At 42.6% G+C, this 12100-nt stretch overlaps 1 protein-coding gene across 1 annotated transcript in view; it reads right to left on the bottom strand.

The window, feature by feature from the left end:
- Positions 1-12100, bottom strand: part of RAPGEF6 (Rap guanine nucleotide exchange factor (GEF) 6) — a gene marked incomplete at its 5' end in the record, with an annotated part of 95936 nt that overhangs the window by 63098 nt on the left and 20738 nt on the right. The window contains one exon of the mRNA XM_009081570.1: positions 11748-11891. Within this exon, the coding sequence (XP_009079818.1) occupies positions 11748-11891 (144 nt within the window). The remainder of the gene's footprint in view (positions 1-11747; positions 11892-12100) is intronic.

Here is a 12100-nt window from a genome sequence, read left to right as displayed (position 1 = left end):
TTCAGATTTATATGGTTTATAATACTTTCTTAAATATGTTTATAAATTACAGCTCTCTCCTGCAGCTCTGTCTCAGCACACATGCTCTGCAGAGTCGAGTAAAGCATGATCCGCATTGCAAACAGGGACGACAGCAGTGGGGGGGAAGGGGGAAGCCCCTCTGCTACAGACTCAAACAAACAAAGTTCCTTTCTACGGTTTGAACAGAGATGATTCATATCATGCTCCTCCCTTCCTTCCTGACATCTCATTTCAGCAAGGGGTGGGGAAGTCTGGGAAGGTATGCAACCCAAAAATCCCTGGTGGTGAAAAGGTGTTGGATATCAACCTCAGAAGGGTCAGTCTGGAGGACTGAAAGGACAAAATTGCTAATATCCCGCAACAAAATTCCCCAAACACAAGTAGAATTTTGCTCCCTAAACGTAACCTCAATCTAGTCCCAAAACTGACATCACAGCTCAAACCCAACACGGATCTGGCTGCGATTTCTTCAGCTGCCATCGACCAGAGAAGGCAGGTAGAGTTTCCCATTTGGAAATTGCAAAACCCACCAACGTATTTATTTTCTCATCCCTCCAAAGTTGATATGAAAGTCAATACAAAATACCTTTTTCTTCCCTCACTTATAAAAATGGCATCTCAAGTTAAACCAAGCAGATTAAGACTATTTAGACCGTAAGGGACCAGCACATCTCTTACAAGAAAAAGGCCTCTAACTAAATGACCTTGAGAGCAACGCATTAAGACCCAAGATGAGGTTAAAAAAAATCATTAAAATGCCACTTCCAATATTTCTTCTTTTTTTTTTTTTTCTTGAGGATTAACACCAGACTGGAAGCAAGGAGGGACCTGACTCCTACCAAATTTCAAAATTTCTCTCTAAGCACAAGCAATTTTGAACAGTCAACTCTCATTTATTAGTGGTGAGTGCATCCAGCTTGAAGAGCATATGCAACACGAGTAACATCTCAGGCATGTCATCTCCTGAACACTTTTTTCCCCCCTAACAGACCTGTGTCTGGATGGAATTTACCCTGACACACTTGCCCAGGCTCAGGCATAACTTCATGCAGACAGCTCAGCTGTCCCTGGACCTAGGCAGGGACCCGCCAGGCTCAGCACAGCCTGAGCTTGGTAACAGGGAAGAAAGGGGTGGGCAAGGCACTCAAGATCTCCAGATCCTGAAACCTGGATCCCCAGACCAGCCATGCTGGGGAAGCACAGCACAGCCCCTAGAGCAGCTCTCCAGGGCTTCCCTCATCCCCTGGAGCATCGCAGTGCAGTGATTTCCAAATGTCCTCATTTTCTGACACAATCCAGCCCTTACTGCCTTTCAAAAATGGATAGCTGAGTGTGCTCTGAGAAATTTTTCCCCAGCATCACTGGAGGTCCCTCCCTTCACTGAGGGCAAAACAGCAGGAAAAGCCTAGTTATTCTCACCCAATCTGAGAAACTGATCTGAACAGATAAAGCAAGGGGTGAGCCAGATGCCATACCTGCGCTCCAAGTTGACAAACCACAACTGCTAACCAAACTTTAAAGGAAACAAAATCAAAATCACAAAGAGAATACAAGCTTTGTGGCTACATTACCTCAAACTAAAAACTTCATCATGTAAGAACAAAAACCGTTAACATGCAGCGATAGAAAACAACTCTGACTTGCAAGAACAAAGTGGGATCAACGAGGGATTAAGCTAAAATGATGGTCCCATTTAGTCAAGTATCTTATCTGTGATATATAACCCAATTAAGGAAGATGCCACATATCAAATATAAAACTACAAATGCTGTTAAATGTCATTAGATAGCAATCAGATCTATGCCAAAACCAAAGATACTCTTCTAGCTATTCTCTCATACAGGCAGTGGTTTTCATGCCAAGTTTTTCCAAGGAAAACAGGGCATCCAAATGCTTGCATTATGCACTGACATTTTCTAATGGTGATTTTTACTGAAAATTGCTCAGGATATTCTCAGTCCCTAAGTTGGTCTATGAGGCTTATGAAGAATGACTGAGGTGATATGAATTTCCATATTCTAAATCAGAAATCCATTTTACCTTCAACACAAAGCTGAAGAGCAACATCATCACAGCCCTTGAAACAAGTCCTTCAGCGTTATGTGACATTGAACCCAACAACTCCAACTTACAACCTTACAAGGCTAACACACAAAATAACCCTTCACACCACTACTTTTCTCTGAGGCATGAGAAACCTAAACCTAAATGAAAGGTTGAGTTGGCTACAAATGAGAACACAACCAGGCTGCTACACTTGAGTAGAGCATATTGAACAGAAACAGCCCAGATGGAAGACAGGAAATAAAAAACAGATCCATGCACGCTACCATCTCCCTGCATGCAGGCGACCAGCTTGCTGGCTACTACCCCATCAGCTTTCTACAAGAAGCCACCCAATATGTCATTTCAAGAGACTGTTATAATAATAATAATGTTAAAAACAAGAATCTGACAAAGAACTGCAACTCATACACGAAAGGTTTTTAAGTCACCAAAAAGACCAAAACACCTTTTGAAGGCACAGAGAGCTGCTTTTACCATCAACCCATGCAGTTATAAGTAGTGGGCACAACCCTGACATATCATTCTCAACCTAGTTTGCATAAAAGGCTTCTTATAAAGAATTAATGACTTTGGATCCGCCACCCAACCCCTCAGGGTTCATCAAAACAGAGATTAACTCTCTGAACATGCTACATAAAAATCTTTTCTCAGGCACTTTCCAAGGAACAGAGTTAATTGCTACCATGGTGTAAATTTGTCTACGTGGTAAAAGGAAGAGAAAGAAACAGATAAGTGGTTATTGTGTGGAAAGCACAGTAATAAGGACCTGAGGTTTTACTTCCTGTGGTGTTGATTTGTAAAGTATTTAGAAGTTTTGAAAGGTTCCTCTGCCACAATCTGGCACAACGGTACATCCCTCCCACAACACTGCCAGCACCAGCTCGGGTCAAGGTCTGAGCAACTCTCCAGTTTGATCCCAGTTAATGGAGCAGGGAGGCTTCCCTGCAAAGGACAGACTGTGCTCAGAATCTGTTTCTGACCAGTTCCAGGCTTCCTGGTGAAAGTGCTTAGTTGCAAAAACGCTGATGTGTTTGGACTGCAAGTAGGAAATAAGCGCAAAAATATCTACAGGTTTTTCTTGAATTATCACAAACAAGTGCAGTTCTGCTGCTTTGTTGACCAAGGGGAAGGCAACACACAAACCTGCTGTGGGATAAGACTGGGGTCAGGGGGCCCATGATCACCCCAACACCTGGGGAGGGAGCAGCTGTACAACTAAGACATCATCTTACTCGAGATAAAGGTTTAAAAAAAAAACAAAAACAACCTTTGAGGCAAGAATCATAGAACACGTTGGGAGGGACCTTAAAGCTCATCTCATTCCAACCTCCCTGCCCTATGCAGGGACACCTTCTGCTAGACCAGGTTATTGCAAGCCCTGTCCAACATGGCCTTGAAGAGCAGATCAACCTCACAGTGTAGTTCTCCCCAACAACAACTCAGTATCCTGTTTGAAGACCAAAGCCAGAGCCTGGCAGGACAGGACAATGTTTGTCCATCTGTCCTCAGCAGAACAATGTCACATCCCAACACAGCAGCATCACCCATCATCACAGGCTCTCCTACAGGCTACAGGGGCTGTGCACTACTGCCAGCAGACAGATTTCAGTAAATGCAGGTGTTTTGCTTAAAATAAGTCCTCCCAAGTTTCAGTCTGATAGTTTCGTTTGTGTATCACTCAAATGCCGTTACACAGCTGCACATGTCACCTCCTAACTGAGGTGATTCCTGTAATTCACAGTTTATAACCTGCTTGTCAAGTCTGTAAAATCTTCAGGGAAACTACTGACTGTAAGTTTTGAAAAACTACAACCACTTTCATCATGGATATACTGGGGGTGACACGTTGCACTATAATGCTAGTTTCAAAAAAATTAAATTTCAGTTGAAAAACATACTGCCCTTTGGTTAAAATCTATTTTCACAAAGTACTTTTGTATTTTCTGCACAGCCTTTTCAAGACATTACTCACTAGAAACTGTAGATGCTCATTAATTGGTCTGGGAAACACCAGTGGTCTATGGAAATTCCTAGGCAGATTTTTAATGCACAGCACGCTTTGAGGATTGGAGTTTTGCTAATGACCACCATAACCAGTGGCAGACTTTCAAGGAGCCCTTGACAATAACACTGCTGACAAAATGAGCAGACAAAATCAATATGTAAAATAAAATATGAGTGAACGTGCATTTGGCAATTTTCCCCCTGCTTACAAAAGCAGAGGGAAGCACCCAAGGGCAGCTCGGCAGACCAGGGCGAGCTCAAGATGCCCAGCAGGGGTTCCTATGCTGGATGCCTGCACGACCCTGCCAGAAGTTGTTTCCATCTCCACTGGTGAAGCAATAGAACCACAGAATCATTAAGGCTGGAAAAGACCTTTAAGATCATCAAGTTCAACTGTCATCACAGCAGCACCACCATGTTCACCATTAAACCATGCCCTCAAGTGCCATATTCACATATTTTTTGAACACTGCCAGGAATGGTGACTCCACCACTGGCTGGGCAGTCTGTTCCAATGCTTTACAACCCTTTCCATGAAGAAATTTTCCCTAATATCTAATGTAAACATTCCTGGCTCAACTTGAGGCTGGTTCCTCTCATCCCATTGCTTGTCACCTGGGAGAAAAGACCAAGCCCCACCTAGCTACAACTTCCTTTCAGGTAGTTGTAGAGAGTGAGAAGGGCCATCCACCACTGGCTGGGCAGTCTGTTCCAATGCTTTACAACCCTTTCCATGAAGAAATTTTCCCTAATATCTAATGTAAACATTCCTGGCTCAACTTGAGGCTGGTTCCTCTCATCCCATTGCTTGTCACCTGGGAGAAAAGACCAAGCCCCACCTAGCTACAACTTCCTTTCAGGTAGTTGTAGAGAGTGAGAAGGGCCAAGTCTCCTATTCCTGGCTCAACTTGAGGCTGGTTCCTCTCATCCCATTGCTTGTCACCTGGGAGAAAAGACCAAGCCCCACCTAGCTACAACTTCCTTTCAGGTAGTTGTAGAGAGTGAGAAGGGCCACTCTGAGTCTCCTTTTCTCCAGGCTGAGCCCTCCCAGCTCCCTCAGCCACTGCTCATCAGACCTATGCTCCAGACCCTTCCCCCAGCCATCTAGCCTGGGAGGGAGACACCTTTACACCACTCTATTAACACTGAGCTGCGTAACCGCGACCTAATTCACTGCCTCTTCCCCTACCCCTAAAGTACAGCCTAACAGGAATTTTCCTTTCCAGAAATCAGGGGCTCTATCCATGTGCACCTCTCCCTCTGCCAGCGGTGCCGGATGCTGCGTCCACACCCACACACCCTTTGGGTGCAGCCCACGACAAACCCACAGGGGCCCACGCAGGAAGCAAACACACTGCAGACATTGCTTCTCTTTGATCAGAGAGGCAAGCAAAACACTTAAAATAGCAGGGGGTCAGCAGAGCTGCAGTGACAGCACATGCAGGTTTCCCAGGGTTCTGACCTGCACTGGGTATCTGCCTAACGGAGGCTCCAGCACGTGCTCCAGAACCTGAGCACATACCTGTTCCCATGCACACACACCTGTGAGCTGGGATCCCACCTAGGCCACACAAAACTAAAGACAGAGGTTAGAGAAAATCCTCATGTTGCAAAAACAGCGTAAGGAAGAAGGAACCTGCGTTATCTCTTTGCATCACACAACTCCTCCAGAGAGATAGCAACAACATGAATTTCTGCACGCTCTGAGTACACCGCAAGACCTGTGGATTTCAGCAAGGCCTCAACTTTATTTTGATTCACAGAATGGTTTGGGTTGGAAGGGACCTTAAAGAGCATCTAGTTCCAAACCCCCTTGCCATGGGCAGGGACACCTCCCCCTAGCCCAGGTTGCTCCAAGCCCCACCCAACCTGGCCTGGAACACTTCCAGGGATGAGACATCCACAGCTTCTCTAGGCAGCCTGTGCCAGTGCCTCAGCACCCATATAGTAAAGAATTTCTTCCTTTTTCCTGACATCTAATCAAACCCTGCCCTCTCTCAGTTTGAAGCCATTCTCTCTTGTCCTGTCACTCCAGGCCCTCATCCAAAGTCCCTCTCCAGTTCTCTTGTACCCCCTTTATGTACTGAATGGGGCTCGAAGGTTTCCCCCCAGAGCTTCCTCTTCTCCAGACTGAACAGCCCTGACTCTCTCAGCCTGTCATTAGTTAATAAAGCTCAAATTCTGTCAAGCATTTTTTAAAACTTTCAAAAAGAGGAACCGTGGACAAAAACACAGTAAAAAACCAATGAGCTGCAACAAGAACCAAACTCCAGCTCAAGAACTGGTGATTTCAGCCACTCATAGATCAGCCACAGCCTCATTAAAATTAACTGATATTCCAAATAAACAGAAGCCAGCAATGCTGTGTCCAGGCTGAACAAAAGGCAGCTGGAGGCATGCTTTAAGTTGGTCTTAGTTGGTTTAGATCAATAAAAGGTACCATTTCAGCAAATTTACCTGGTAGTTAAAAATAGATTATAAAAGACCCACAGTGTTTTATAACATTTAAAAGGAAGAGGATTAGTGATGGTAAAGCACCTAATGGGTTTGATCCAGTATATTGAAATGTGACTTAATTCCCTCCAATTGTGAGATCCCCCATGCTACCGCCAGCATCTGACAGGATTACATTAAGTAATGATCAAAGAACAAGAAACTTGCCACTCAAGCAGTCTGTAGTGACAGACTTCTCTGAAGATAAATGCTTCTACAAGGCTCCAGGACAATTTTTACATGATGCAAGTATTAAGATACTGTCCATAAAACCCAATATTATAGTAAATCTTTTAAACCTCATCATCCTCTTACAGGAGTTTAAAAAAAATTGCATCTCTGAGAAAGGGGATTATTATTAAAGTTTGGTAAAAATTTCTTTATTCTGCTCTACAATGAACTAACTAGTGAAAAAAATCAATATGTTGTCACAACTCCACAGAAATAGACATTACATCATGCATGCAGCATTTTTAGAGAAACACATATACCTCGTTTCAAAAAAATAATCAAAACACAGAGAGAACTGCAAAAAATGTATGTGGGTAATAAATGCATATAATCACAGACTGGTTAGGGTTGGAAGGGACCTTAAAGCTCATCGTGTTCCAACCCTTTGCCATGGGCAGGGACACTTTCCACTAAACCAGGCTGCTCCAAGCCCCATCCAACCTGGCCTGGAACACTTCTAGGGATGGGGAGTCCACAGCCTCAAGTTACTGACCATAACCATGAATTATTAAAGTATTAGCTGAATGAAAAATAGATTGGAGTTTACAGGTTTAAGAGTTACAGATAAATTAATATCAAATTGCTAAATAAACTCTGTTTGGTTTTGATCACTACAAGAAATATAAATGCAAAACTTGCTCTCTCAGGTTTTATTTTTTAATTGTGAAGATAAATACTTGAACCATTTACTTTCCTATTACTTGATCCAAGATCAAAATAGCAAATTACCATTTATATAAAGCACCAGAACTACCACCAAAATTTTTCCTTTTGTTTTTTTTTAACCATTATAATTTTAAGCATTAGTCTGGTTGCAGTTTTATAAGCACCTGCTGCATGGGCACAGAAATTTGGGACATAGTTTAACAGAGATGATCACAACTACTTTCTTCTTTTGTAATTAACACAGGTGCAATATTGATTGGGTTGAGAACCAGACTAAGAACAGAAATAACTCAGTATTTATCTCCGTTGTGCCAATGCCCTGCTGCACGACCTCAGTTCCTGTCTGGATTCCTATCTCCACAAAGATATGCAATCATGCTAACAAACCACATAATAAACACCAATGGCACATTTCTTCCTAATCTATTCATCTTGAGCCCGATGAATTTTGCCAAATGTGTCCAGCCTCACTTCTGCACCCTCACTCAGGACATCAGCACAGGGGTGATGTGCAAGATGCAGCATTATTAAGTGACAAAAATGGAAAAGTCCAGAAATGCTCAGGGATGAAGAGATCTGATGTAATTACAGGGATGCTCAGACCTGCCCCAGGCAGGCAGACAGTCACACACGCTCGGGCTGTCTCTGTGGCCTCTGCCTTGCACGTGACCTGCTGCGACAGAGCCACCTCCTCCATCCCTTCATGGGCAGCAGTGCTATTGTGTATCCTGAAAAAGCCATTTGGGGAAGTGTTTTGCCAAATACACATTTATCCTCAGGACCTGGCTGGCTTGCTGTGCTGCAGAAGGGGAAAAAACCAAACCAGCCCCAGCAGAACCTCAACACTGCTGTAACACACTCTGGAAGTGGAGGCAGGACCCCAGACTGCTCACCTGCCCATGAGAGCAGGGCTGACACTTCCCTGCACAGGTACTGCAGAATCAAATTCATATCACTGTGCACTTTGAAGATATAAGCAGAAATATTAACCTGTTCATTTTGAGGGAGAAAAAAGAACACTGCCAGGATGTGTTCACTATATTTTACTTGGAAGAAAAAACTACAAAAACAAAAACCTAACCAACTTCAAATACTCATTCTGCAGATGACCAGTGCTCTTGTGAAACAACATTGCTCTATGCACCACAAAATAGTAAAGAAATCTAAATGGCAAGTCCTTCACCAAAGAAACGAACCAGATTATCCACTTTTAACACTAGTTCATTCAAGGGGGAAGGAGGGAGGAAAAGAAATTTAAGATACTCACAATAATTTGAATGTCAACTATCCTGAAGTTATACAGTTAAATTAAGCACTACAGCTCTTTTACTTAATTAAGAGACATAAGAAAAAAGAGCTTCAAGGATGGCAACAAACATTTAAAATACTATTTAAACTATCTGCATACAAATCTTGACTTCATGGCCAATCAGGTATTTCTACAGAACAAGTTCCAGCACTAACAAGCAGGGAGCTCTGTGTGAGAAGTAGATGTAAGCTCATGTCACAACCTAATAGGTAATGTTTTATAAAACATAGATTAACCTTAATCATAACCATAATCACAGTATATTTAATATGCAGAGATTTACATTCTAAGGAGTTAATGGAGACTGCATAGATAATTCTCCTTAAAAGCAAACACAAGAAATCTTCTATTTAAGGAAATATTCTGAGCTGGGTGAAAGCAATACTGAATTTCAGTACCTACAGGATTTGAGTTTTCTTCAGAAAGTAGAAAAATACTTGTGAGAGATTATGCATGTAAAAATTTAAATAGTGTCACACTGAGTACTCCAACATCAACCACAGGGACCAGACTGGAGTCCTCACAGAGGCTGGAAAGCTCCAAGCCCTGCCCAGGCACACAGAGCTCACAAAAGGTCCATCAGGCTGCACTCAGCATCTGCCACAGAGCGTTTAGCAACAGGCTGGAGAGCGAAACACAACCCTGTGCTCACTCATTAGCATTATGCCAGAGAGGAAATCTGCTGGAGAGTTTGTAAACAGTTTTCCCGCTCTGGCAGAAAAGGTATTGCAAGTTCCTGTCAAACGGAAGTTTCACTTGAAAATCCTCCTCCTTATCCTGGTTCCCAGCCTAGGACAGAGGGTTGAAAGTAGATGCTCTTTAAGGTCCCTTCCAACTCAAACCTTTCTGTGATCCTGCCACTCTCTCATGGGCTACATCAAGGGTTATACTATAAAGCCTGTTTTTCAAGACCAGTGGGAACTGACAGCCACATATGAGCAGGCTCAAGTAGGCAAGAGTTAAACCTAGGCACAGAACTAACCAAACCTCAGGAAAATTCATTATTTTACCACTTTATAATGAAATATACAAAGATATGGACACCCAATTTTTATTTACTTGTCACACAGGCAGCTTGGTTACCTTGTTTGGATTTCTTAGTCATCTGCTAAGCTACAAATTACTTTTTGCTACCCTGTGTACTCTAAGTATGACACTTTCCAATTAGGAACTTACAATCTACAAAGCAAGGATTGCTGAAAACCCAACAGCTTGCAGATTTGCTAGCAGAGAGGTGATTGTTTACTCCTTGCCACTCACTCATTCAGGAAACCACTTAGCAGTGTTAACAGGACTCTCATATATTCCCAATTAACTGACACAAAAGCAGATTCAGGAATGTGTTGTTGATTTAAGAAGTTTATACCATTTCCCATCAAATGCTGAGATACAAATTATTTTTTTCCCCCACAAATCTGAGTAAGACACCAGATTTGCAACAAGCAAGTACAGGTGGAGGCACAGAGGTGCTCCGTACTGTCGGTACCAAAGAAAGAAACCAGCATGAAGAAAAATCCTAATGAGGACATCATTAGTTGATTAACCACAGTCCTGTGAGTGTACCACACTGACTCCTTGCAGCACCAACTGACAACCTCTGAAGTCAATCAAAAAGATGTAAGTTGGTCTTTCTCAGGCCAAAGATGCCAAGTCCCTTCTCACGCAACCCTCCAGGCAAGCGACATAGGTAGCATCAGCATCCACTGTTCCTGGAATTCTCTTCCTCACAGCACTGAAATCTGAGGATTATTATCTATATGCCTATCCATTGTCACAAACAGCAGAGACAGAGAGACATTCTGTCATACACGGATTGCAATTTAATTCCTAATAAAGCTTATGCATGCCTGCCCAGAGTGTGAGGGTCCAAAACCTCATTTCTTCAGTAACTAATTCAATGACTTACTAATGATAAAATTCAACACATGTGACAGTTCTGAAAATGAGATGGCAGAGGACGTTAAACTTCAAGCAGCATATTCTCTTCCTGTCACAGACAGGTTAATACTGAGCAGGGTTGAAAATCACCACCTGCAATCTACCCACTACCAACATGCAGGAAAAACAGCGATTTATTTAAGTTATAAGCTCATTTCTGACAGCACATATCAAATATTTTGCAGAGTAACAACTGAGAGAGGTTTTGTATCTCTCGAGCGGATGAAAAGCAAGATGGGTAAAAAGGGGAGAAACTGAATTTGGTTTTTTTCCTTTCTGTGCATGAAGACTACTCAAGGTTTGCACTTCAGCATTAGTACTGGTTTTAATCTTTGACTTTCAAAGCAAATCAGAGTATCCAGAACAATTATTTTCAATTAAATAATTTGTCTAGATCACATGTATATCCTGCTAACAAGAAGGAAGTTTGCATGTGAAAAACAATGGTAAAGCAAAAGCTTCAAACAGGCACTGTAGACCTGAAACCACAGTGGTATATGCCTTCCCACAGTGCAAAGTTTTAAGTCTGAGCTGTTACCTAGAACTAGCAAATGAGTTGCTCTTACTCAATGCTTCAACTACCATTATACTATTTTTAAGCAAGTAAGCACAAACAAATACAACTTCATTTTTTATTAATTCTAAAAACAGTTCAAATTTATTAAGAAAAAAACCCAACACACCAATTCCTACATCTCGCCAAAATAATTGCAGGTAAAAAAACCAACAAAAAACCCAAGAATGACCGTTTCTCTGTCCAGTCAGCATGTTAAAGACTTTTTTATAGTGCTCAACTGAAAATCCCCAAACCAAAAAAACCCAACATCTTTTCTAACCAATGCCTGAACACCACTTCCACCTATGCTGTTCAAATCCAAACGACCCAACAAAAGAGTGCTCTCAAAAATGACAAGCATGGACTATTTCATGTCATTGGTTTTGTCACTCAAAGGAAACACCAGCCAGCTGTGCAGACAGCATGATGCCAAGGAGCTGGGCCAAGGGAGAGCAGACTCACCGACACGTAACTGCTGGAATCCACGTTGTCTGTGATGGTCTGACGCTCACCCCTCTGGTTGATCTTCCTGTACCTCCGACGGGACTGCCGGAGTGGGACTTCTCTTTGCAAGATGTTTTCCTCATTGTCTTTGGAGTTCTCCACCTGAAATACATGTTCAGGCTCCTGGTTAAACATCCAGTTCTTCCATAGCACCGAGAGCCGATGGAGCTTTATAAAACTCATGGGGAAGGAGCAAACATAGGTTCAGAGCAGTTAAATTTTTCTGAAGGAAACGACTGCAGGCGTTTCAGAGAACCACTGCTGCAGGTCTCAGACCAGCCTTATTACAATGAGCTGGAGGCCACAGTTTC

The sequence above is a fragment of the Acanthisitta chloris genome, unplaced genomic scaffold (assembly GCF_000695815.1).
Source record: "Acanthisitta chloris isolate BGI_N310 unplaced genomic scaffold, ASM69581v1 scaffold11199, whole genome shotgun sequence".
NCBI classification, from domain to species: Eukaryota; Metazoa; Chordata; class Aves; order Passeriformes; family Acanthisittidae; genus Acanthisitta; species Acanthisitta chloris.
The sequence above is the reverse complement of the archived record's forward strand: the minus strand, read 5'-3'. Positions and strand labels throughout refer to the sequence as shown.